The 27,652-nt window shown below is 45.8% G+C and overlaps 1 protein-coding gene and 1 pseudogene across 3 annotated transcripts in view; both read left to right on the forward strand.

Moving 5' to 3' along the window:
- Positions 1–7,119, forward strand: part of LOC146286663 (exostosin-1) — a 122,650-nt gene extending 115,531 nt beyond the window's left edge. For all 3 annotated transcript variants that reach the window (XM_084699775.1, XM_084699777.1, XM_084699776.1), the window contains 3 exons: positions 2,882–3,042; positions 5,226–5,397; positions 6,934–7,119. In XM_084699775.1, coding sequence (XP_084555901.1) covers positions 2,882–3,042; positions 5,226–5,397; positions 6,934–7,119 — 519 coding nt within the window. The remainder of the gene's footprint in view (positions 1–2,881; positions 3,043–5,225; positions 5,398–6,933) is intronic.
- A 6,171-nt stretch (positions 7,120–13,290) lies between these two features.
- Positions 13,291–22,576, forward strand: LOC146286664 (sodium- and chloride-dependent betaine transporter-like; annotated as a pseudogene).
- The last annotated feature ends 5,076 nt before the right edge of the window (positions 22,577–27,652 follow it).

Genomic DNA, 27,652 nt, shown 5'->3' on the forward strand with positions numbered 1-27,652 from the left:
GTTACAGTTGGTGAAGCTTGTGATTTGTCTTAATTTAGATGTAATGCATTTCATGCCTTGTAGAAACTAATAGCTGTGCAATTCAAGTTTTTAACGGATGAGGTATTTCCAACAGCACAACAGGGACATTTGTTCCACAGGCTGCTGTTTATGAATGTAGCTACAGTTCTGAAACGACTTTCAGTTCCGTATCCCTCTTTGGGCTGAGCCTGTCAAATGTTGTGGAACCAACGAAGAAGCCAATGAGAGCACATCCCACTCCCACACTTGTGAGAGTCATCCAGTCGCATCCCAAATCACCTGGCTGAAAGGATTCCAAACACCCTTTGACTGGAGCCTCCAGCCTTTCACTCTGCTCTGATCATCCCCAGTTGACATCAGCCTCTAACGAAGGCTGGAGAAGACAGTGGCCTCCGGATGAAATAAAGGTGTGACACACACACACACACACACACACGCGCACGCAACCACTGGGTTCTACTACTGGGTTCTACATACTTCCAGAGAACCCCAAAAGGTCGTAGTGAGTAAAGACTGTCTCTATAATGTATCGTGATTGTGACGCCGCCACCGAACCAGGGCTGCCTATATATGATTCAGACATCGGATGTTTAATTCATTAAAGCAAGTACATTTTCACCTTTTCCTTCCAAGAGCCTCCACTTAAGTTTTATAGCGAGGCGAGATTACCCCGCTCGCATCACAAAACTTTGATGAGGCCCTTTTCTAAAATGCAGAGAACTTCCCTTCAGTCTGTCGCCCGGGTGGATTCTGTAACCCGCAGCAACAAATCCCTCAACTGCTTAATAATCTATCTACGTAATCACCCTTTAAACACAGGTAGTGTTGTTGCTGAGAAGCAACGTGTCTATCCGAAGGGGAAGAGTAGGTGTGTGTCTCTGTGCGTGTACGTGTGTGTGGGGGGGGGGGGGGGCGGGGGTGTGCATGCGTGTTAGCGAGACAGAGGGAGCATATTAAATAGGATTTTTCATATTAAGTAAATATCTGGAATATTGACTGGACAGAGCTCCTAATTACATAGTTTCATCTCATTAATCCCCTGATTACATTTATACGAGAAGAAAGAGATGATACGCTAAAGAATATAAATGTTTCTGAGACGCACGCTCACACACACGCCCATGCACTTAAACAAACACTCACTCTCACACACATTCCCATACTCTCAAACACTCACTCGCAGACACACTCATTCACATTCACACACGCACACACACTCTCTCATACACTCAAACAAACACTCCCTCACCCACACACACACACAGAAGCTCTGACCTCCCCTTACAACACCAGACACGTATTCCTGTACACCCAAACACTCACACACACTCTCATACACTCAAAAACACTCCCATACACTCAAACACACACTCACTCACAGACACAGACACACACATTCATTCTCTCACACACACACACACACACACACCCACACACACACACACACAGAAGCTCTGACCTCCCCTTACAACACCAGACACGTATTACTGTTTGAACAGCATCATCTCGAGGGAACACGTATGATATCCCACCACGTAGGTCCAGCCTGAACACGGCCCGGAGACGGCCACTCAGCAACAATACGATCCGAGCCATTTAACACGGAGAGAGGGCTTTTCCCCGCCGCTTCTAAGGCCCGCATGAAGTGGGCCGTCTGTCAGATGGGACCTGCTGCGTGGCAGATGAGCTGCTATCTGTGTAGACATCTCCATCGCGGAGTCACGAGGCGAGACCTCCAGGACAGGGGAGACGTGTCCAGGATCCTTCTCAGTGGATCTCCAGGTAGAGAAACCCCTCCTACACGGCCCTGTCTGTTAGCCTGCGGGAGATCAAACCCCATCGTGGAGGCCCCCTCTTCAGTGTTTACCACTCCCTTTGTCTCCCCTTTTTTTCCCCTTCCCTTCCCTTTCATCTTTTCGTTCTTCCTACACGTTCCCCCGCCCCTATTCTTCTTCGTCCCTCCACTCGTGCTTACTAACCCGTTGTCTGTTGTCCATTTTCATCCCGGGAGACATAATTAGCTGTGACAGATCGTGAATTGAGCCGGTAACATCCTGTCAGGTAGACAGGCTCACCTCGATCACGTTACCTCACACAACCTGTCGGCTAGACAAGCCCTTCTCTGTCACGCTACTTAGACAGACATAATTCCTCAAGGCGATATTATCAAAGCGATGTTGTTGAACTCGGCGGAGTGGTCCAGGCGAACCAAGCCCTCATCGTGAAGAAGAATGCATGTCCTAGACCTGACCCTGAAACCTGGGCCCGCGCTTTGGTAGTATTTACCCAAAGGTCATACCTGGAACAGGAATGAATCAATATGTCTGAGTTGGGGTGGTAGTGAGTTCCAGAGACGGGGAGCAGAGCGGCTGAATGCTCTCCTCCCCATGGTGGTGAGACAGGGAGCAGAGCGGCTGAATGCTCTCCTCCCCATGGTGGTGAGACAGGGAGCAGAGCGGCTGAATGCTCTCCTCCTCATGGTGGTGAGACAGGAAGCAGAGCGGCTGAATGCTCTCCTCCCCATGGTGGTGAGACAGGAAGCAGAGCGTCTGAATGCTCTCCTCCCCATGGTGGTGAGACAGGAAGCAGAGCGGCTGAATGCTCTACTCCCCATGGTGGTGAGACAGGCAGAGGGGACAGACAGGTGTATGGAGGAAGAAGATCTACCACGACCTCCCGCTTCCTAAGATCCTCTGGTCACCCATGGAATACCTGGAACATGGGTCATGTCTGTCACAGGGGCTCAGGCCAAGCTGTTTAGTCTCTGGGACATAGTTCCATGCGTGTGTGTGGTTTGGAGTATTGCAAATGATTCTCTCATTCATATCCTCTGAAACATCCCTTCTTTCCCTGCCCCCAGGTGGACTTTGCCTTCAGCGTGTGGCAGAGTTTCCCAGAGCGCATTGTGGGCTACCCCGCCCGGAGCCACTACTGGGACAACACCAGATCCCGCTGGAGCTACACCTCCAAGTGGACCAACGAATACTCCATGGTGCTGACCGGGGCAGCCTTCTACCACAGGCAAGTAGACCCACAGTCTGGGCCTCATGTCATTACCTAACAGGCCTCGTGTCCCTCCCAGCCTACTTTCCCCTACTTCTCCACCCGATGCCTGCCTGTCTTGTCTAGAATGACCTCTCACTGCCGTAAGCGTTACTCCCCAAAACGCTGCTTGGGCCTGACCAGGAACGACGTAAAGACAGATGGTGGTCAGATGGCTGTGCGGGTAGGGAGTCGGGCTGTTCATCAGAAGGTTGTTGGTTCGATTCCCGGCTGTGCCAAATAAGGTTGTGTCCTTGTGCCAGGCACTTCACCCTACTTGCCTCGGGGGCAATGTCCCTGTATTTACTGTAAGTCGCTCTGGATAAGAGCGTCTGCTAAATGACTAAATGTAGAATGTAAAGTGATGTCACACAACTGACGCTACTGTCCTGGCCCCGTGTGTGCGTCTGTGAGAAATGATACCGCAGCTGAACATTTGCGTTCGTCTCTCAGCAGAGATGCTATTCTGTTTTATAAGCATAATAGAAGGAGATCTAAACTGAGGGGTGGCACGAGGGAGGGGGTTTAACCCCCCCCCCCCCCCTCTTTGCTATCTAATAGACTTGACAAGAAAGCGCCAATGTGTGCTCCACGGCAAAGCAATGCAGAGAGCATTAAGCCAAGCAGCAAATTGAATAGAGCTGTCTTTTCCGCTCGCAGGAGATTTGAAGTCCTGTTGTTTCCGGCCAGTTGAAGATAAACAGCTTGCCTTGTCGTTTTCCATTGTTCCATTGTTGTGGCTCTCAAAGTGCCTTTTTGTATTCTTTGAGTCTTTTACGGTGAGCTGGATACTGTCCAGGCCGTGAGGGCTGAGGTATTGAGCTGGTATCTCATTTGGCTGGTGCTGTTCGAGACTCCACAGTGACTATGCAGCGTGTCTGCGTGTGTCTTTGCATGTGTGAGGGCATGTGTACTGTGTGTGTCTGTGTGTGTACTGTGCGCGTGTCTGTGTCTACTTTTTGGCCAGATGTATTCGTCTTGGGAATAGGCCGGTACCAAGAAGCGTCCAATCAGATCAGCTCGTTAACACGTCCGGGTGATTAGCTGCCGAGAGACTGAGGGGTGGAGGGGGCGGGAGGCAGAGGGGGCGGGGGGGGGGGGGGGTGTTGATGTTAGCTGTCAGCCTAAAGAGAGACATCCCTGTCTCACTGTGATGGTTTGGACCTGAGGAATGACCAGACTGACACTTTTACTGACAATGGGACATACATCACACACACACACACAGCAGACAGAGAGAGAGAGTGGAGGAAGTGAGAGAGGCCGTCTGGCACCACCGTTTGTCTCTCTGGAAGAACTCTGTGCCCAGACAAACGGCGAGAACGAGACAAACGGAGAGAGAGAGAGAGAGAGAGAGAGAGAGAGAGAGAGAGAGAGAGAGAGAGAGAGGGAGAGAGAAAAAGAGACAGAGACCGACTAACAGCTCTGAGGTGACGGTAGACCTTGGTGGGCCGGGCAGGTGACGAGGCTGACAGTGATCTAAAGCCCCTGGGCTGGTGCTGTTTCTCTACTCTCTATCCCTCATCCGTCCCCTTCTGCCCCTCTCTCTGTCTATCTATCTATCTATCTATCTGTCTATTTGTCTGTTTTTCTGTCCGTCCGTCCATCCGCCTGTCTGTCTGTCTGCCTGTCTGCCTGTCTGTCAATCTGTCTATCACAACAGTGGGTCAAATTAACCACCCCACCCTACTCTCCCCTCCTCCCTCTCTCCCCCGTCTTCGTCTGTCTCTCTCTCTCCTCCCCAACCTGCCTCCCTCCATCTCTCTCCCTCTTTTCCCTCTCTATCCCGCGTCCCCCTCCCTCCCCCTCTCTGTCTCTCTCTCTTTCCCCTCTCCCTCCCCCTCTCTGTCTCTCTCTCTTTCCCCTCTCCCTCCCCCTCTCTGTGTCTCTCTCTTTCCCCTCTCCCTCCCCCTCTCTGTGTCTCTCTCTTTCCCCTCTCCCCCCCTCTCTGTCTCTCTTTCTTTCCCCTCTCCCTCCCCCTCTCTGTGTCTCTCTCATTCCCCTCTCCCTCCCCCTCTCTGTGACTCTTTCTTTCCCCTCTCCCTCCCCCTCTCTGTCTCTCTCTCTTTCCCCTCTCCCTCCCCCTCTCTGTCTCTCTCTCTTTCCCCTCTCCCTCCCCTTCTCTGTGTCCCTCTCTTTCCCCTCTCCCTTCCTCTGTTCAGGTACTACCACTACCTGTACTCCCACTACCTTCCCTCCAGCCTCCTCAGCATGGTGGACCAGATGGCCAACTGTGAAGACATCCTGCTCAACTTCCTGGTCTCGGCCGTCACCAAGCTGCCACCAATCAAAGTCACCCAGAAGAAACAGTATAAGGAGACCATGATGCAGCAGGTAGTGTGTGTGTCTATGTGTGTGTGTGTGTGGGGGGGGAGGGGCTTGTTTAACTATTGTTGTGTTATTCGTCTTCTCAGGTTAAATGTTTGGGTTAAGGTAAGGTTCAGGGGTTTTGGAATTATTTTTGAATGTGAACCCTCACTAGAAAAGCATTACTAACGTGTGTGTGTGTGTGTGTGTGTGGAGATGCAAGGTTTGACGTTGCAGGGTGCAGGAAGGGTATCAGCAGTTATAGGATTGCTGCAGAGGTGGTGGAGAGAGAGAGAGAGAGAGAGAGAGAGAGAGAGAGAGAGAGAGAGAGAGAGAGAGAGAGAGAGAGAGAGAGAGAGAGACAGAGAGACAGAGAGACAGAGAGAGAGAGAGAGAGAGAGAGAGAGAGAGAGAGAGAGAGAGAAAAGGGGAGATGAGAGGATAGGAGAGAGTGCAGCAGTGAAGCCCTGACCTTCTGTCTGCCCCGGGAGATTCCCCTGTCTAGTGCATTAGTGTGTGGGTGTATGTGTGTGTGTGTGGGTGTGTGAAAGGTCTGGCCAGCCCAAGTCAGGTGTGATTGATGGGCTCGCTCGGAGCAGGACGATGACTCGGCACTAGACCCAGTGATTAATGTCTTAATTGTGAAGGCAGAGAACAAGCGGTATATGTACTCTACATGTTCTCTCTCTCCCTCACTGTCTTTCTCTCTCTTCCTCCCTCTCTCTTTTCGGTCTCTCTCACTTTTCTTCTTTCTCCATCTCTCAATCTTTTCCTCTCCATATCTTTCCCTCTCTTTCTCTCACTCTCTCACTCTCTCTGTCTCTCTCTCTCTCTCTCTCTCTCACCCACTCTCTCTCTCTCTCTCTCTCTCTCTCTCTCTCTCTCTCTCTCTCTCTCTCTCTCTCTCTCTCTCTCCCTCTCTCTCTCTCTCTCTCTCTCTCTCTCTCTCTCTCTCTCTCTCTCTCTCTCCCTCTCTCTCTCTGTCTCTCTCTCTCTCCCTCCCCCTCTCTCTCTCTCTCTCTCTCTCTCTCTCTCTCTCTCTCTCTCTCTCTCTTTCCATCTCGCTTTGTCGATCTCCCACAGACTATCTCAATGCCTTTTCCCATAGTCTGTCTTTGCGGGCCTTAGACTCTAGTTACAGTTCACAGGTTAGGAGTTCTGGTGTTAACAGAGTCAAACAAATAGTTACTGTGTGAGCATAGTCTGGACAGAAAATCGGACCCAAACCTTGCAATAAAGCGGGCCACACTATCCGTCTATGTCTGACAGCATTCACCTTGTTATGGAGGAAAATGAAAGAGCCGTCCATCTCTGCAGAAATGAACCTGCACAGCCTAACTTGAAAAGGCATTGTGCAGGAAGGAAGTGCACCATTGAAAGTATTTGAGTGGCCCACGTCCTGATGTGACAGTCACAGTGAAAAATCTTTTGAATTCCTTAATCTGACTTTGACATATCTTGCCTGTCACTATGAAAACCAACAACTGTCCCACAAGATAAAGAGGCAAGGCCCTGTGACGCCTAACCATCCGATGCGTTTCCTGTTTCCTGTTTCCTCCGCAGGGTTCAAAGGTGTCTCGCTGGGCCGACCCGGACCACTTTGCCCAGCGCCAGACTTGCATGACGTCGTTCAGCGCCTGGTTTGGCTTCATGCCCCTGCTCCACTCCCAGCTTAGACTGGACCCCCTGCTCTTCAAAGACCAGGTGTCCATTCTGAGGAAGAAATACCGTGACATTGAGAGGCTCTGACTCAACACACACACACACACACACGACAGGGTGAGGACACCCACTTGTGAACTCCCTGGGAGGCGCTGTGTGTGAGGTGTGTGTTCGCCTGTCCCCCTCCGGACCGGGTCCCAACCGAACAAGCTACTCATCGGAGGTGGGGTTGGACCTTACTCAGACCCCTTGGGTCAGATCTCTGGGTGGTAAAAGAGATTTGGGATGTTGAAGTGGAATCTGGATTCACGGCCCAATCTGTAGACTGCGAGGTTGCGTGATTTAAACCTCCCTTTCTGCGCATCCTCCTCTCCACTTTTACTCACGTTTGAAAAAACAGCAATGCCTTTTTAACAACCAGCCTGTTCTCACCGTCAGTCGAGTCAGTCTGCCGACTACGCCGACACAATATTCAGAATCTGTACGTCCTTTATTCTGAAATATGCAACAGCCAGACCGGGTTCTCCACAGGGTCCTGGACCCGGCCGGGGAACTCCAAACACTCCGAACGGTTACCGTCCAACTGGTTCTCTCTCTCCCCACCTCCTTGCCCTCTCTCGTTCTCTTGGTTCCCTCCCTCCCTCTCTGTCTCCCTCTCCGTCTCCCTCCTCTGTCTGTCTTTCTCTTTCTATCCTTTTTTCAAATCGACTGGTTAGACTGGTGGTGTTGCTGTCGACGTTTGGTGTCTAAATGAAGAAAAATCGGGGACTTCAGTTCAACGTCCGCACCGGGGTCCGCCTCCCTTTCCTTGTGCGACTTCCTGGGTGAACCCAGAATGGGCAGGAGGGTTGTGGAGTTGAAACGCATCCACTTTTGTCTATGAGGAGGACACAGGGAATGAAACAAGGGAAGGAAAGGATGAAGGAAGGTTGTTTAACCAGATTGGTACACAGCCTGGCGCTGGACATCCCAAAGTGAAGCCATGGCCAGTGCCGGAATGTGGGTTCACTAATGCCTGCTATGTGTAAATCAGTGTGTGTGTGTGTGTGTGTGTGTGTGTGTGTGCGCACCTGTGTGTGTGAGTGGACGTGTGTCGTTTCAGATCTATATCTAACGTTTTTATCTCGGACACAGTATCTGTTGCGGTCTATGCTTCATCTCCAGGCCATATTAGGATTGGGTTTTTTCTTCAATGGAAACATGTATTTTCAGTTTTGCTTCATCCTGCTCCGGGATTTCCCACCCCAGCATCTCCGATAAAACATGTTGAAATGTGGCTCGTGTATACTGTGTTTCTTCCTTCCATCTGCTGACTGGTTCGATCTGCCGTTGAGGATATGCAAAACATGCACACCAAAAACAAGCATCTCATCAAAGCCTATCAAAGGAGGAGAACTTCCCTTTTAACACACACTCAGGCACACAGCCAGAGACAAACACACACACACACACACACGCAGAACAGCTCACCTTTATGTCTCAGAGTTGTTTAAATGTAAGTGACATGGCACCCTGTTTGACCCATCACTGCTTACCAGCAAGAGCCTTTGCACATCGAGACCTATGGTGCAGATAAATTAGTAGGGAAGTGTGTATGTGTGTTTGTGAGAGAAAGAGAGGGAGAAAGGCAAAGAGAGAATGGCATTTTCATGTACCTCAAGAGGGAGTTTACTAGCCTTTCTCTCACTTTCTGTCCTATGGATGCTTTCCTTCTTGCAATCCCCCCTCTGATCTCCTCCCTCCACCCTCTCACCTTCTCCTGTCCCTTTGCATTTCTTCTTTCTCTCCTCCTGTTTCTCCCCCTCTCCCCTCTCCCCCTGCCACCCCTCTCTCCTCTCTCTCTCTCTCCTCCCCCGTCTCCCCCCCCTATCTCCTTGTTGTCCCCTGTCTCCTCCCCTCTCTCCCCCTCTCCCTCCCGAAGTCTCCCTGCTCTCCTCTCTGTCGCCCTATTCTCTGCCTGTTTTACACCTTCCTTGTTCACCGCCGCTCATTTTCTCCTCGCTCTCTCCTGCTCTGCCTGCTCATCTCCCAAGCCCCCACCCCCTTCCTCCTACAATCAGTTTCTTCATTATCTTCATCGTACAATCTTTCTTCAGTCCTCCTTCCTCTCCTCCTTCTCTTTCCACCTCTGCCCCCCTCCTTCCCCCATACAGCATATCTATTCACCTGCTGTAATTACTGTAATCTAAAACCGGACAATAAAACCGTGTCAGCAATTATTTTGTGTTTAACCGGGGAAATTGAGAATGAGATTGTCAGTCAAACAAAGCCGTTTTACTTAGTCTGTTTACTGTGTGAACACTGTTGAGTTTAAATACAAGTGACATTTCATGACAGTTGGTTGCCGTCTAGTCTCTCCTCTCCTCATCTACCAGTTCTGTTAATGGAAGGTTGACCTTCATCAGACTGTCACTAGATTCAAAATATGTTATCCTGAGAGGAGACACACACACACATATATATACAGGTCTATCTCTGCCACAGGAGGGAAAAGCCAATTCTATCAGACATCAAGCCCAGTCATCTCAGAGGGACCAGCCACACAGAGCCCCTTTGACATATCTGCTCCCAACACACCTCAGCACACACACGCCCCAACACACATCGCACTCTCTCAGACACATCACACTCTCCACTCTCCTGTCTCCACATCAAGAGCAGGGACAGGCAGACATCACTCAGCAGGCAGACGGAGAGAGAGAGAGAGAGAGAGAGAGAGAGAGAGAGAGAGAGAGAGAGAGAGAGAGAGAGAGAGAGAGAGAGAGAGAGAGAGAGAGAGAGAGAGAGAGAGAGAGAGAGAGAGAGAGAGAGAGAGAGAGAGAGAGAGAGAGAGAGAGAGAGAGAGAGAGAGAGAGAGAGAGAGAGAGAGAGAGAGAGAGAGAGAGAGAGAGAGAGAGAGAGAGAGAGAGAGAGAAGGGCCGAATTATACTACTCCGACTCTGTTACGACAGACAGACAAACGGAGTCGGACGGATTAATTGAATTTGTAATACTCCGAAGGCTGTGGGTGCTGCTGAAAACAATTCACCGCCCAAAAAAGTAGGTGGAGCAACGTTTTTGAAGCCTGCCACATGACGTCTTTCTTTGTGGAACCAATTGCGGACCAATCAGAGCCAAGGGGTGTCCGTAAAATGACGAACTATCGGATGGATAGTCAGGAAAATCAGGAGGTGCACGTAGAGCTCTCCGAGGGGCTCGGAGAGGGCGCTCCCTGTGTCCGTCTACGTGAAAACGGAGCAGTATATTTCAGACATAACAGAGAGGAAGAAGAAACAAACATACATCCCTTTTCAGACAGACAGACAGACAGACAGACAGACAGACAGATAGACAGACAGGCAGATTAAGGCAGGTGGGCATGCAGGCTATAAGCCCTGGATGCACCTCTAGGACACACAATAAGTGACCATGCCTAGTCTCAGTTATGACCCGTGGATAAACAAGGGCTAAAAGGGCTTACTGTAAGACAAGGGATAAAATCCTTGCGATTCTTTAATCTTCCTTGTTAACCCTAGACTTGTTAAGTCCTCTTTGTTAACATTGAAGGACTAGTTTTGGAATGTTTTGAATGACCACTGCAGACACAACTGGAATACTCGCAAGGCAGCTATCCTAACCGGCAGAGGTTATTAAGCATGGGGGGGGGGGGGGGAGGAATCCTGAGGGAATCCCCCCCTTGTGTTTCACAATTCTGCCATACTAGACCAGAGCTTCTACTTGTTCGCAAACAAGATGGAACTGGCAGAAGAATATCCCTGACAGGAATCCCAATGAGCTGTCTCTTCCTCCCTCGTCTCCCTCAATGTCCTCCAGTAGGACAGACAGACATGTGCCATCCAAATCTGACATGGTATGCTGACCACCCACCAGATGGGAAAAAGCTCTTTGAAGTAAATACCCATTTCATCCAGGCATGTGTTAGTGTTGGTGTGTGTGTGTGTGTGTGTCTGTGTGTGTGTGTGTGTTCTGCAACAGGGAAAATGGGGCTGGTTGAACTGTGTGATTTAGCCTCCCACAGAGATGAGACCAGAGACTGTAATGATGACCATACACCATCTCTCTCACACACACACTAAGACACACACACACACACACACACACATGAATGCCCATAACAGTTTTGGCCGTCTCAGCATTCACCCAGTGTGACAGTCTGAGAGGATACAGGCTACAAGGAAATAGCAGATGGGAGTCAGATGTCTTAGCGCTTAGGGAATCGGGCTACCAATCAAAAGGTTGCCGGTTCAATTCCCGGCCATGCAAATGACGTTGTGTCCTTGGGCAATGCACTTCACCCTACTTGCCTCGGGCGAATGTCCCTTTACTTACTATAAGTTGCACTGGATAAGCGCGTCTGCTAAATGACCAAATGTAAATAGGTGGTGAGGATGCAGGCCAGTGTCAAGACAGCAGTGCTATAAACTCACTGTAGCTAATGTCTGGGATGGGGAGTACGTCTGCATCTCCCACACTAGCAATTATAACTTCATTTGAGGGACAGTAGATTATCACGGTCCTGTCTGGTCTCCACAGTGATTTTCCTATCCCCCCCCCCACACACACACACACAAACACACACACACCCTCTCTCCCCCACACACATCTTTTCATCTACTGAGATAAATTATCAATTTGATTCGGCATTGGGAACTGTTTACGCTTCACCCAACAAATGGGGATTTTATAGAAACTAAATCATTATTCAAGTTCTGTGAATATCAGTGGTTTTGTAAATAATATTATTACTGCAGCAGTTGTTTGCTGTAGAGAAAGGCACACAGAGACACCCTAAACGAACGAGATGAATATTGACAGTTTCTTGAAATTCAATCATTTTTGGAGCTGGGCAGATTGAGCTCACGCTCACAGACCCTCTGATTGAGAGTTTTATTGCAGGCCCAGCCATGCACCACCAGTCACAACTTCTAGCTGAGAGACAAATACTTCCACAAATACTAAGAGACCTTGCAGTTCAAACCATGACACTACCTCAGAAATGTCATTTATTGTTGATTTTGTTGCTCACAAAAACAGTATATTGACTGGGTGGAACTACGTATGTATCAGGAACAGAAGAAAGAATCAAACAAACGTTCTCCTCAAAACGGATTGGTTGCCTTGAAAATGTGAAATTTGTCAACCGTTCAGGAGTCTTGAATTACAGTCATCTACCATTCCGCTTGTAGGGTTTGTGCCACTATGTTTTCCACAATTACTCTGCATGCTTCTGCCCTTATTTAGAATACTGGTGGAACTTCTCCAGTGAAAATAACTGGCAGTGAAAACTTATCATTAATGTTGTATATACCAAACCCTCTTCATGCATTAATTGGAATAATAAATAATGTAACTTTTTCAATAAAAATTACAAGAACGTATTGCCTTGGAGTCAGGGCAATTTTGTTGTTGAAAAACACAAAATTTAAGTTGTGTGTGAAGAAGAGAGTAAGGGAACAGGTTATACTTTTTTAATATCCCCCATTTGCCAATTCAAATTGTGTTCTGTGTACTTAATTCTCCATGAATGAATTGTGTAATGAATTGTGTGCTTTACGTGGTTATAAGGGCTGAAGGGAGACCTATATGAACATATCATGTGTAGAACAGCATATGTGTAGACTTCCTGAGGATTTATAGGGTATGATCTTCAACTGTGTAGTGTTTTTTTTGTTTGTTTTGTGAAGTTAAAAAAGTGTTTGTAGAAAATTAAACTTGTTGAATACTGTCGATTAAATTCAACAGAAGTTATTGTTTAAATAACATTTGTGAACAAAACTGTTGTTAACTTATATAGTCAAATGACATTGAAAGTACAAACGTGAAGTTTGCAGAAATGATGTTTCCCCTCACATAAAACATCTTTCTCAGTCAGTTTGTGGAAGAGAGTCAAATCCCTGAGGATCTGATGAAGACATGAGAGGGGGGGAGGGACAGGCTGAAGACAGCAGAGTAAAAGAGAGGGATCAGTGGGGCTCCAAATCAGAGTATATTTTAGCTACTGCTGGAACTATAGTTGGCCCGGGAATTTCTGGAGGTTCCCATATCTCTGTTACAAGTATGGGGGTGGTAAGTATGGACAATCTCTTTGCAAAATGATACTTTTCTTTCCTATACTTTCTGAAAGCCGAAGACTGACAGATATTTAGCACCTGAAATGTAGTGACACGTCCGTTATGTCTTTGTTTTTGATACATTTGAAATGATACAGGTGCTTTTTTAGTGCCCTACAGGACATGTATTGCGATTTTGGGGGTACCTATGTTACTGTTGGATGCATGGATTGGTCAGTACACCCAGGAAGGCCTGTTGGAGAAAACTCTGCCCACTGGCACAAAGTGAGGTAGACTATAGCAACAAGAAATCCTAACACATTAAAACGAAGCTTCTTGCAAAAGACAATGATTGATGAGTTTAGCTGTGTGTCAGTATTAACCCTATTTGTTTAACCTAAGTTAAGTTCGTTTTTGAAAACAGTTTTTTGTTGAGAGAAGCTGACAAAATCTCAACTTCAAAGTTATTTACATCTGCTTCTTTTTTTTAGGGATTGGCTATGCTGAACTACTGATCAACATATATAGTTGTGCTAACATGATACTCCTGACCTGGTCTCTGATCTACCTGGTGTTCTCCTTCAGATCCCAGCTACCCTGGGCCAGCTGTGGAAACACCTGGAACACAGGTCGTGGATTATTCTAGTTTGAGGACTACTGTGAAATGCTGTGCATTCCCACATGTATGTTCATTTATAACAATAAATATATCATTCATGCAAAATATTTGTTACCATAAATTCGATAAGTGTGTAAACCTCACCGCAGCCATCAGGAATTGAGAATACTGAGCAGCTTTTGATTACATCTTCACTCCCAAATGTACTCTTATTATTTCTTCCCTGTTATTAATTGTTCAGCCCCAGGCGCCGGGTGTTGGCAATGTCAGGGTCCATAGAGGAGGTGGGCAGTGTCAGATGGGAGCTGGTGCTTTGTCTCATCATCTGCTGGGCTGCCTGCCTCTTCAGCATTTGGAGAGGAGTCAAGTCCACTGGCAAGGTGTTAAATGTATTTATATATAGCAAACATGGCACCATCCTTCATCAACGATAACAACATTGAGCGTCACACTACAAATGTGTGAGTCAAATGGGGTGCTGCTAAGGCTTTATTCAGTAAATGCTAGCCGAGGCATCGGGATGTCCGGGTTTGTGTCCTCGAAACTTTTGCTTTCTGCACTCAGAAGTACGCAAGCAGATTAGCGTACACTGGTTTTGCCATTCTCCTTTGGTCTATGCCACAGGGTTTCTTTTGGCCTCGGGTATGAGTGAATGGCAGTACCAGCTCATACGTTTCAGTTAGCCTTACTTGGTTGAGGCTCCTGAGTGGGTGCCTCCTGCTGTTTGGAGGATCTAGCCCATAAGACATCCATCCAGAAGAGCCTGTCTCAGCTGCTGTGCTGCTACCCTGACTGACTGGTGCCGGACCTCAAAGGAGGTTGCAGTCCCTGAGGGCTAGGAACCACCAGGTGATAGATGTTGCTTTCCGGGGCCCTCACCATCCACAAAAGGGCGGTAGTGGTTGTTGACCAGGGCAAAGTGGTGGGCCAGTAGATAGTACTTGTCTTAGCTCCTGACTGGTCCCCTTGGCAAACGTCTAACTGGAGAAGGTAGGAGATGAAGGAGATGTTGGGAATGAAGCGTTTGTGGCCAGCCCCTAGAAGACTTCCCTGGTTCTTGCTAATGTGTTGATGGAAGGCTCACAGTACCTCATGCAGTGGATTCAACAGTTCTCTGTGAATCTGGTCCACCTGGTGAGGTGAGGTCGATAGTGGAAATGGACCATCAGATGCCCCAACTGCAAGCACACCTCATTTCCTCAGACATTGTACCCTCTCTAGTTTATTTGTTGAATCCTTACCCCTCCCCCTTACTAGGTTTTACCTCAGGGGTAGATTTCAGGCCGAGGTGACAGGGAAGTGGTAGGACCAGTGCAATGTCTGGTCGAGTCCAGGATCTGACGGTCCTGCAGGAGAGGGGGGCCTCAATCCTTGGGGTTGAGGACCAGCTCCTTTCGAAATCTGGTTCTTAATGTTCCCAACTGGGCTTGACTGGGTGAAAACTGGAATCTGGTTCCGCAATACCCACACGGTATATAATGTGTAAGAAATAGTATCACTTCAATAACCTTTTCGACCATTTTGATGGAATAATTGTTCCACTGTATTCTCTTTTCATTTAGGTTGTGTATTTCACAGCCACGTTCCCCTACGTGACGCTCTTGCTGTTGTTGGTGAGAGGCTTGACTTTACCTGGAGCTTGGGAGGGGGTTTACTATTACCTCTATCCTGATCTGAATGGTCGGGCAGACCCTCAGGTAACCAGTTTTTCATTCATTTTCATTTCAAGCTGAGATCTCATGTGATTATCATAGTTTCGGCAATGGACTGGTTATTTGTGGTTGCTGCAGGTGTGGATGAAGGCTGGAAATCAAGTCCTACTCTTTTTTCATAGAGTATTGGAGTAAGCAACCAACTCATTTTTGGAGGTTTTAACAAATTCAAGAACAATACATAAGTACATGCTGTTCGTGAATAATTATGAACCACAAACTTCCTGTTGTGTGTCTGGTAAGACTTGAAATGCACAGCACACTTTTGCATCTTACATTTGACAAAGCGTTAACCTCTTAACCTCTTGTTCGTCCCAGGGTTCCTTAATTTTCTACCTAGTGGACTACAACCTCTACAGTTTAACCAGTGGTACGTGTACCCAGATTGGGCATACACCCTTGGATGGACCATGGCTCTCTCCTCCATCCTCCTGGTACCAGTGTGGGGGATTGGAAAGATCTGTGTTGGCACAGGCAACCTCAAGCAGGTTGGGGATTTGTATATTTACACTTTATCAACATTTAAACTTCATTTGCAGGTTTTTAACATATTTGAGTGTCATTATTGGGAATGTCTGGTACCATTTGAATACTTCACAGACTTATCTTTGGGTAGTGAAATCTGGGTCAGAAATTCTATGTATCAGCGTTTGTTACAGATGATTAAAACATGTATAGTTTTTATAGCGTATAGCTGTCTTCTGTCATCCAGAAGATGGACTTCCTCCGAACAAGGAAAATAACACAAGACATCAAGCTCTCATAATAATAGACAGTGAAGCCTTTAGGTTATAAAAGCTATCAACTCGCTATCGAAAGTAGAAGCATTTCCATAACAGCAGTCACAGCACCATTAGAGAATGTCTTTGAGTATGAAAGTATTAGGGTGTTGAGCATTTCGTTGTTGGTGGAGGTGGGTAAAAAGTTTTCCAAAACCTTTTACAAATACAGATGGATGCTGTCAAACCCTGCAAATCCTGTCAAATCCTCATCCTAGGTAAATAGTGTTAACCCAATACAACCCAATCTACCCGTGTGTTGTCATTTAAATGCAAACAAAAACTGTTATTTTTGTCATTTTACATTAAACATAATTAATGTAAAGTCATTCAAATTCACCCTTCATATATTTTATTGAAGAGAACTGAGAATCAGACAATATAATTCATTGTCAGAGACTGATGTTGAGGTAACAAGGAAGAAAAGACACACTGAAGATAGGAACAGGGTAGAAAGTAGGATCAGTGATTTTCTAAAAAGTTGACAGTGTACTGGAACTGCGGAACGTGTCAAGGTTCCTCTACCTCTGTTATAAGTGTGTGGGAGGTGAGTGTGTTTGTTACCCTGCAGATATGATCCCATACTTTCAGAGATCCTAATGTTTTTTGAGAACAAATTGAGAAAAATAAAAGTGTTGTTGTGTAATAGAGATTGTGGGAAGAAATGTAATATGTTTGTGTGTGCTTCACTATCAGTAGATTAGCCATTGCCTTGTTAATTCAAATGTATTATTCATGAATGTGTTCCTGTTGTAACTTCGCACATTTTGTAGCTACTGCTGATAGTCATGGGCTTATGATTGCTTATGATTCAACTGATTGAATGAAGAATATCTGTTGGCTGATATTATCTTTATTTTTCCCTATTCAATAGAAATCTGTTTCTTACCCTTATACAGAGAGACCTTGCTACAACCACTGTCTTCTTTACTGGTAATTTTTGTGGTCGAGGTGTAGGCTACGTTAACTCTCGCTCCACTCAGCTAGTTGTCTAATACTTATAAACTCAGAATCAGAAATTGGTAGTCACACCGTGCTAGTGGAAACAGACAACTGTTTCTTTCACGAGATCTATTTGCGTTGTATCTGCTTACGGAACCAGACTCATCTGGCTATTGTCTTGGTGATCCCAGGTATCGTTGCTCCGAGGTACTCACTGCACCTATGGAGATTACGGCAACCTAAATTTAGCGAGGCTGAGATGCAAGTTCACTCACGTAGAGATAAAAAGAAAAGATTTATTGAGGCCCTCGATCCCTCCGACGGATTGCACTTAGGCTAATGTTTAAATGATATACTCACGCAGAACGTGTTTCATTTGAAATTATACAAATGATCCAAACTGTACAAATTATTCAAAGACTTTGTGTGAAAACACATTTCAGAACCATGTACCTTCGGTGAGAGAGGTCAATTTGAATCGTGCAGTGGAGCAAAGAGTCTAACAAAGATCTGGAAAAGAGAAGGATGGGAGAAAAAGAAGAAAAGAACGGTGTAGAAAAGAGGTATCAATGGGGTTCTAAACCAGAGTATATTTTAACTTATGCTGGTACTATAGTCGGCCTGGAGGTTTCCCTACCTCTGTTGGGAATGGGGGTGGTAAGTATGCGTTATATCTCGCAAGTGTGACCTGACTTTCTGACAAGGAGAAAATGATATAAATAACAGAAGAAATGTTTTGTTGAAGACATATGATCGCACATAGGATGTTTTATGTCACTGTGTGCCTCCAGTGTTTTAGACACTGTGTATTGTTTACGTTTATGATTACAGTTACTCTATCTGATGTACAGGTGCTTTTTTAGTGCCATATGTGATACCCTTAGACTTTCTGAAAGCTTGACTGAGACTTTTAGCAGCTGAAATGTAGTGACATTTGTTTTTGATACATTTGAAACAGGTGCTTTTTTAGTGCCTTATGTGATATCTGTCATGGTGTTGGGTTTGCCTATGTTCCTGTTGGATACATGGATTGGTCAGTACACACAGTCACCTCTGCCCACTGGCACAAGGTGAAGTTGAGTCTATAATTGTTAAACAATCATAAATGCTGACTCTTTGGGTATAAACTCAATGTCGATTTTATGTGTAAAGTTTAAAGGAGTGTTTTATCATTACAAAATAGACACAGTTGTGGTACTAATGAGTATGCAGGAATACTCTTCAACGTGAAGAACATTTGCTGAATTTCCCAGGGAAGCTACTCATTTATATTTATTGTAGCGCTTACGTCACTATCCTGACCTGGTCTCTGTTCTACCTGGTGTTCTCCTTCAGATCCCAGCTACCCTGGGCCAGCTGTGGAAACACCTGGAACACAGGTCGTGGATTATTCTACTTTGAGAACTAGTAATGCACCAGCACTTCTCACACTTGTTTAAATGACATGCTTATGAGCAATCAATTTAAAAGGTCCAATTAAACCTTCAATTAGATAAATGTGTGGACCTCACTGCAGCCAATCAGACAATCAGCTGGACGTCCACAGTAAACACCGCATCAGCTGCTACTGAGTTCTGGGGGTGAGTACACATCAGGAACCTATTGAGAATACTGAGCAGCTTTTAATTACATCTTCACTCCCAAATGTACTTATTATTTCTTCCCTGTTATTAATTGTTCAGCCCCAGGCGCTGAGGCGCCGAGTCAAGGTCCATAGAGGAGGTGGGCAGTGTCAGATGGGAGCTGGTGCTTTGTCTTATCATCTGCTGGGCTGCCAGCTACTTCAGCATTTGGAAATGAGTCAAGTCCACTGGCAAGGTGGGAAACTTCATTTATTTAAATGCACACAAATAACACAAGGTCGACGATAAGCATTGATTCATGGTGTAAATAATACTACTTTCTGACCGTATTTATGTGACACCTGTACCAATCATTCATTTTTATTTAGGTGGTGTATTTTACTGCAACGTTCCCATATGTGATGCTCTTGCTGTTGTTGGTGAGAGGCTTGACTTTACCTGGAGCTTGAGAGGGAGTTTACTATTACTTCTATCCTGATCTGCATGGTCTGGCAGACCCTCAGGTAACCTGTCAGTCAGAAGTTAACATTAATTTTCCTGTTTCAAATTGAGCAACTGAAATGATACCTTTTTGAAACCATGACCGCTGTAACTAACTTTGGTTTGATTATTTCAAATGTGTCCAGGTGTGGGTGGAGGCTGGAAGTCAAATCTTCTTCTCATACAGTTTTGAAAGAGACAACCTACTTACTCTGGGAAGTTTTAACAAAAATAAGAACAACTGTTACAAGTGAGATGTGATTGTACTGGAACTGGCAAACTTGGTCATTTAGGAAAGGAATGGTCATTTATTGCAAACTACAAGCATTTATTGAACTTCTTCTGGAATTTGTCACTTGTGTCTGTGGCTGAGTTTGCTGAACAGTGGGACCAGTTTTGTCACTGGATTTGCAGTATTTTCTGTCTTCAGATTCATGGCCAAGAAACAGGGTGTTCCAATACAAACTGTGGCAGACTCAGGTATTGCAATAAATCATGATTGATGACTGTAGTTCTGTAAGAGGTGATGTCATTCTCGGTTATCATGAAAGTATTAATAATTAGTTCAGAACTTCTGTAAAATAACTTTTCTAGGTGCTTAGATTCACAGAATCGCAGTATTTTGTTTGTGGTGCCTTTGTAAATACGGTTTCATGTCTTTACCTGCTATTTCACGACTGAAATGGGCGCAATCCTGTTAGTAAATGAGGCCCTCAGTGTGTTCGGAACATTTGGAGGCCGAACCCTGGAGATGGACTCTTTTTGGGGGTGGCTGTGCTCACACTGCCGATGATGCCGAAGACAATCTCTCTTCATGGCTCAATTGACTCCAGCAAGGAGGAGTATGAGGGAGAGCTGGACCCAGCTGAGCACTCTACTTCAGCTATGGCAGGATCTTCTTCCCAGCAGCAGTCTGGTTCCAGATTCTTCGTTGGCCGGTGCCAATGACCCGGCATGCCATGACTCATCGATCAAGTTCAATTGCCGTGACAGTATTGCAGAATCCTTAAGATCAGGGGAACATTATGGGAAACGTTTGAGACCACCAAAACTTCCTAAAGTTGTCAGGCTAAACTCGGACAACCAGACAAGAAGGTTCTTGGCGTTAGAGTTCATCTGCAGAGTTGGGACCACACCCATAAATCAGGGCTTTGTGTGAGAGTGGCCAGACGAAAAGCACTCTTATAGACAGCAGGTTAAGAGTTTGCCAAATGGCACTTTGATGAATGCCAGAATGCCGAGCACCTGGCGAGAACTAGACAGCACTTCTCACCTGCCTAATACCATCTCAGTGGTGAAATGGGTTTGTGGCAACATCATGCCATGAGATTCTTTTTCCATGGCAGTGACTGGACAGAATTGAGGGAGGATGAAGCGCACAAGATCATAGAAATGTGCTGAAGAAATGGCTTCCAAACACAATTCTGAATGTCCTGGCCATCATTGGGCCAATATGCTCATGTTAAAAGTGTTTGTGATAACAAGCAAACCTTTTTGTGTAGATTGTGTTCCCTGATTTAAAACTTGGTCCTTTGGAGTGCCAAGATTTAGGATTCAGTTGCACTTGCCATTGCTAAATGTTTGTGTTTTGAATTTGATGTTGTCTTTTCTGACCTGCGTGTATTGAACTTTAAACAGCCGTTTTGCATTCAATAATTCCTTATTGTTGTACAGGACCTGGTCTGGCATTCATCGTACATCCTCAAGTCACAGCCATGATGCCCCTTCCTCAACTCTGGACAGTCTGTTTCTTCATCATGCTTTTCCTACTAGGTATGGACTCACAGGCCATAATGTCACTCAAATTCTATTTAAATGTCCTTTGACTCAAAGGTGTTTGCTTGCTTTCTGGATTGGGATCATTGAAAGTGCTACTTACTACTCGGACAAGCAGTGACTGTCTTTTTCAATAAGAACCAATACAGTGCACAATGGCGAGAAATCTGATCTCTGTTCTTTAAAGAGATCAGACTTCAGAAGAGCGCTTTGTTTCCTCCCTCTTCTCCTTGTGTCCCATTCACATCATTCTTCAGTCAAACTTATACCAACCTACTGAACCCATTTTCCACTATCTTCGACATTGGACTTTGAAGACATTGCTTGTTCAAACTTGACCCTGGAACTCACTGTTTCTCTCTCTGTTTTCCCTTAGTTTGTACGTTTTCAGACATTCGTAACCTCTGCCATTGACTTGTTCCTTACAACACTGCGTAGAAGAGGGCGTCGGGAACTCTTTGTCCTCCTCTTTAGTGTCTCATGCTTCCTTATAAATCTGACTCTCATCACACTGGTAATATTTTCAAATATGATCTGAAAAGAGTGTGTGATATTTTATCAAAACAGAAAATAGACAGACAGTAAAATGCGGGAGATGTGATGATCTAAGTAGTCGGCAGACATGAACATGCTTGTGTGTTCATATCTTCTTTCCAGGGGGGAATCTATGTTTTCCAGCTCATAGAATACTACGCCTGCAGTGGTATCTGTATTTCTTCATTGCTCTGTTTGAGTCTCTAATCATGGGCTGGATATTTGGTGAGTTTCTTTTTTCCTTAAAATAGTTATTAATTTCACTGCAGTGTATCAACAATTGTCTAACCAACTATATACGACACCAACACCAACTATATGGCTATTCACCAACATTTAGTTTCAACAGAAGTTTTAATGGGGGACACTACATTCTCCCCTTGCAACTGTTAGGATCGGTCCGTGTTATGGTTAGGTGCTGGTCGTGTATGTGACATCACTGAGGACATGACTGGACAGCGGCCTGGTGTTCTCTTCTAGCTGTGCTGGTGTTATCTAACCCCAGTTGTGTTTCTGGTAAGACTTGAAATGCACAGCACACTTTTGAATCTTAGATTTGAAAAAAAGCATTAACCTTTTAACCTTTTGTTCGTCCCAGGGTTCCTTAATTTTCTACCTAGTGGATTACAAACCTCTAAAGTTTAACCAGTGGTACGTGTACCCAGATTGGGCATACACCCTTGGATGGACCATGGCTCTCTCCTCCATCCTCCTGGTACCAGTGTGGGGGACTGGAAAGATCTGTGTTGGCACAGGCAACCTCAAGCAGGTTGGGGATTTGTATATTCACACTTTATCAACATTGTCAACTTCTTGAAAGGTTTTTAATATATTTGAGTGTCATTATTGGGAATGTCTGGTACCATTTGAATACTTCACAGACTTATCTTTGGGTAGTGCCATCTGGGTCGGAAATTTATGTGTCAGCGTATGTTAGAGATTATTAAAACGTGTATCTTTTTTACAGCGTATATCTGTCCTCTATCATCCAGGAGATGGTCTTCCTCCTAACAAGGAAAATAATGCAAGACATCAAGCTCTGAGAATAATGGACACCTTTAGTATATAAGACCTACAGTTTGTTACACAACAATTTATTTACGCAAGCACGGTACCATTTGGAGCAGTATACACTGGTTCATTTGCTTGCTGTGTTACTGGCGTCTTTGTGCAAATAGTAAGCGTGGATGCGGGGGTAGCTTAGTTAGCCTGACGAAACTCCTGGTTGTCTTTATTGTGTTTGCTGTGTTTAATTTGAGTTGCCCATACTGATGCTGTTCATTCACAAATGCCCAATTTAAACAAGTAACAAGTTTATGTTGTGTGATTGAATTGTTTTTAAATGGACGCGGGAATGTGAAACTGTGATGCAGCAATAGAGAAACTACCGGTAGCTATGTAGCTTTGATAGGTAGTTCAGTCAAGACAATCACATTTTAGATTGAGCATTTATTGTTACATGACATGGACATGTAGGTTTGACTTTGGCGGAGTGGATGATCTAAGGGAAGCACTCCCTGCCTCCTCGATGCGACACATACATACATGACATATGAGGCAGGAAGCAATAGAGATATAATCCCCCTGGTGGATAGAACATACAGACAGCATGGGGGAGAAGGTGATGGTGGAGGGCGGCAGCAGGACTGATCATACAACAAATGGCTGAGTGTGTGCGTGTGTGCCTATCCACGCGTCTTTTAAAGACACCTTATCGGACGTGGCCCAATGGATATGCGCTGTTAACATGGGTGTGGTAGTGGGCGGAGTAAAGGAAGGCGGAGTAAGACGCCTTACGTCCCCGATAAAAGAATGACACGCGCTGCCCGATTGCCCTGCCGGAACTAGCTGCGCTTATGAACTTCTGAAAATAGAAATGGGTCAATCTAAACAACCCATCACTCTACACTACCCAAAAGTACCCCAAATACCCCAGTACACATGCAAAATCACCCAAAACAACCAAACAGAACCAAATACGAAAAAAGTATACCAAAAAGAAGCTAAAAGACAACCCCAAAATACAATTGAAAGGGACAATTGTTGTCCAGTAGGTAAAGTGACTCAAAACTGGCATAAAATTTTTTTTTTTTTTAAATTGTCTTTCCAATCCAGTTAAATCTTATACTTGTTACACTTGTTTCAGCAATATATGTCAGAAGACTGCAAGTACTGATACCATGCTTCATGTCTGTCTGGGAATGAAAGACAGATGTAGTCTTGGATCTGATGTAGTCTCTGCCCCAATTGTGTGCAGCAACTATTTTATTTGGAAAGTCGTGTGCAAAGAACAGTGAGTGCAAAAATAAAAGGTTTTTAACTGATGTAGGATGGAGTCAAGCTCCTACAGTCTTCCTCTCACAGTGACCAGGCATGTACTGACACTGTCTCACTAAATATTTTGGGAAAGTACCTGCCTAGTCTCACTTCTGACTACAGACCGGGACGGGGGCAGACAGAAATGGTTTGTATTGTGTCACCTCTAGAGTTTTTTTGTTTTTTTTTGCTCCGAAGGCTTTCAGGCATGTCTGAGAATTCTAACAATACTTTAAATGGCAACTTCCTTCCTGGCATGAAAAATAGCAAGTAGAGTAAGTATTGCTCTCTTTTCCAGGATCATTCCTGTATTTTATTGGACAAAAACTACCTGTACAAAACGGCCTTGCTGAAGAGCTATTCCGATATAAACCATATGCTTGTTCTCACAGTGGTACTTGGCATGCCTATCAAGAGCTATTTCCCACCTGGTGAGTAAAAATGTGATCAATTGCATCCATTTATTTGATTAATCGCTCTATTTACTTGTTAAACAACAATAATAGAAAATTGCCCCTGTTCCTCTCCCCTATTGGGAGTGGGTGAGCGGGTGAGTGAGAGAGGAGCAAATTCAGTCTGGCATCTGTCCTTCTCAAAACCCATTGGATGGAAATGATAGGTTCTGCTCCTCTCACTTTCTCCAATTGGAAGAAAATGTGCACAAATCAGAGTAAGCCAAAGGATAGCCCAATCCCAAATGGATCCATAAACACCACAACATGACCTGACAGGAATGCAGGAGTTAGATCTAACCGGTACCAATGTTTCAGCAATGTGGACATCGGTGTCTTGGAACAAACTGATGAACACCTCAGTGTTCATCATGATGTGCTACTGGTGACAAATACACAGGAGGAGAAACTGATTGACTACAGTATTACGTTTTAAATTGGAATAGTTAGATGGCTGCAGGAAAACATATGAATGAACTGTTAAATTATTATCACTGAACTACATGCTGTGCAGCCTTGGAAGAGTTCTGCCCAGTCCTTGTTCTTGATGTCTTAAAGGCAGAACGGTCTTTCCCCACCTTCCACGTCCTCCACCTTCCACTTCCTCTTTGACCTTGAGTTTGTCCTGGACGAGGGTATCTGCCCTGTAGTGACACTTCCTAATGTAATTTGACACTCTCCAGCCTGAAGGAAATCAAAACGATTTGTCTCAATCAGTCTAATATCATTTTGGTAAAACATTGTAAACAAAAATAACAATGTTGAAGAAGTAAACAAACATCCAATTATCACTTTGGGTTGACCTTCAATTTACCAATGAGTGACTGCTTTTCTTTGATGACAGGCTTGGCGAGGCGTGCTCTCCCAAGCCACATCCTGACTGCCCGTACCCTTCCAGATCAGCTTGCGACAGTTTGCACGTTGTAGAGGTTTTGGGCTGCTGCAAATGAAAGAAATCTATTCAGTCAAGGCACATGAAGCACCGAGCTTCTCTACGTTCCTGTAACCTTGTTTGTCATTGTTTAAATAGGTTTTAATTCCAGTGAGTTTTTCCATCCCTGAAAACATTTAAAAAACATTTAAATGTCTTCAGAGGAAACGCTCACAGGGGGGAGAAGCTTTCTGGAATTGGAGCCCATTCCTTGTATAAATGAATATCACCAAGAACACAAGGAGAGGAATGCATCTAAGCCCCATTCAGTCCAATGCCGTTTACCAAGCCCCAGGCTGTGGGTCTGCAGGCCGTCCCCTCAAGGCCAGGAAGCAGGAAATTACATCTGCAGGAAGGAAGTAGGATTCTCATGGCAATTGTTTTTAATTCGATTTCTTTTCGCCCCACAGTGAGGACCAATTGAGTCAAGGAAGTAAAAATGATCCTCTGATGGTAATTGCTTTTCACCCAGTGAGAACGGTGGTGGGGGGGCTAAGAGAGGGGGACGACCAGGAAACAGTGGCGAAAGGAAAAGAGGGCAGAGAGGAATGCGAGAGAGGAGGGACGAGAAGGCAGACAAAGTAGGAAAGAACAGGGGGGGAGGACAAGCGTGCAGGGGGGAAAGAGAGAAAAAGCTGGACGGGCGGAGAGAGAGAGATGACGGACTCCTCATCGCTTCTCGAGCACGTCCCCACCGCGCGCGCGTGAGTGACGCGCGTTACCACGGCTACAGCCTGATGAATGGCATCTGACGCAGAGGCACCGCCTCTCTTCCCGAGGAACAGCACTTCAGACGAGGAGATTTCCATTACCAGAGAATGAAAGAGAACATTATGTGTGCCCTGAACAGTCATTATCACCTGGGTGCCTGTCAACGCGTGTGCCCATCAACTCGGTGGCAAGAGAGTTTCCTGTGCCTGTCTGAGGGAATTCCTGTCGTAGAGGTGACACCGGCGTCGTCTGCATGGAGGAACAGATTAAGCCGACCACAGTTTGTGTATTGAGTGTATGTGTGTTTAATGAGCATCTGTTGTTAAGCAATTTTTTGACATTGGACAGGTTCAAAGCCAGAAAGACTATGAAGGCAGGTGCACCGCACACACTCAAACACGCATATGGCCACGCCCATTCCCACTTGGTTCGTTGTAAAGCACGCGTCAACATGCTTCGAGGCCACCAACAGAAGATGCATGTGTACTCACGCGATTACTCCCGCAACCACATGCTTCATCTTTTGCTCTTAATGAACACGTGTGTCGAGTGTGCCAGGCTTTTAGTGTGTGTCACTCTGTGTGTGTGTGTGATGTCATTTTCTGCTCTGCGGCTTGTGTCGTCCGTCGGGGGGGGGGGGGGGGGGGGGTGGATAATTAGCTTTGTTGCGCACGCTTTCACACACCTACCGATTCACAAGATGCATACTTACATTTCCCCTCTCCCCACACTCACGCATATACTTCTCACACACACACCAACCGATCCTGATACAAACTAACACACATCGGGGAAGGAAAAAAAACACACACACATTTTCGGTCTGTCTCTCCCAAGGGCCCCCTCGTGTATCCACAGTGATGAGGGTGTGTTGAGCTGTTGCAGGTCAGACTCGGACCGATTAGTTCCACAGACCTCCAGCAAATCTCATTAACCCAAACAAGCATCCTGTGATGGGACTCGCAGATGAGAGGCTGCCTGTGGCCTGCCTAGGTAATGAGGGGAGAGGGTCAGTCCAGCAGACCAATGAGGGGAGAGGGTCAGTCCAGCAGACCAATGAGGGGAGAGGGTCAGTCCAGCAGACCAATGAGGGCAGGGGGTCTGGGCCTGGGGCCAGGTTCAGGTTCAGGTGAGGACACCATGTTACTGCCAGAGCTGGAATGAGCACGTCCCTGCTCCAGCCCAACCTGCGGTCGAATGCCAACATATTCAACCTCTAGCCCTGCAGGTGGCCCAGTCTAAAGGAGCTGCAAAAGAGGGGGGAATGGAACCGTTCCCTTGAGTATCTGACAAGGATATAAACAGTTCCTGTACTACTGATCTTTTTGGGTTAGCAACTTTTTGTTTCGGTGTTGTTTTTCTTAGTTCAGTGTCTTTCAAGTCATTGAAGGTCGTCTTTGACGGGGAATGACAACAATCTAATTCCGTCAGAGCACGAGATGAAATGGTTGATATCCCTCTCAAAATCCCTCTCAGAAAGAACTACATAAACAGAGCGTTATTGTTAAAGCCTTTTATTCCACCCCCCCATTTAGGACACAGTCGTGATTTTTACAATTCAGACAAGTGTTTAAAATGCTACAGAAACTTCCAGTCTGTATCCTACTGAGCGTGGTTCATTTGGTTCTCTAATAAAGCCAGTCAGAGTAGCAGTGAGTCAGTGGGTTCAAGAAGTCGTGTTTAGGTGGAGGGAAAGAGGAAGATCCGTAGAGACAAAACACTAGAGCTTTGCACA

The sequence above is a fragment of the Hypomesus nipponensis genome, chromosome 6 (assembly GCF_054491055.1).
Source record: "Hypomesus nipponensis isolate SF chromosome 6, ASM5449105v1, whole genome shotgun sequence".
NCBI lineage: Eukaryota > Metazoa > Chordata > Actinopteri > Osmeriformes > Osmeridae > Hypomesus > Hypomesus nipponensis.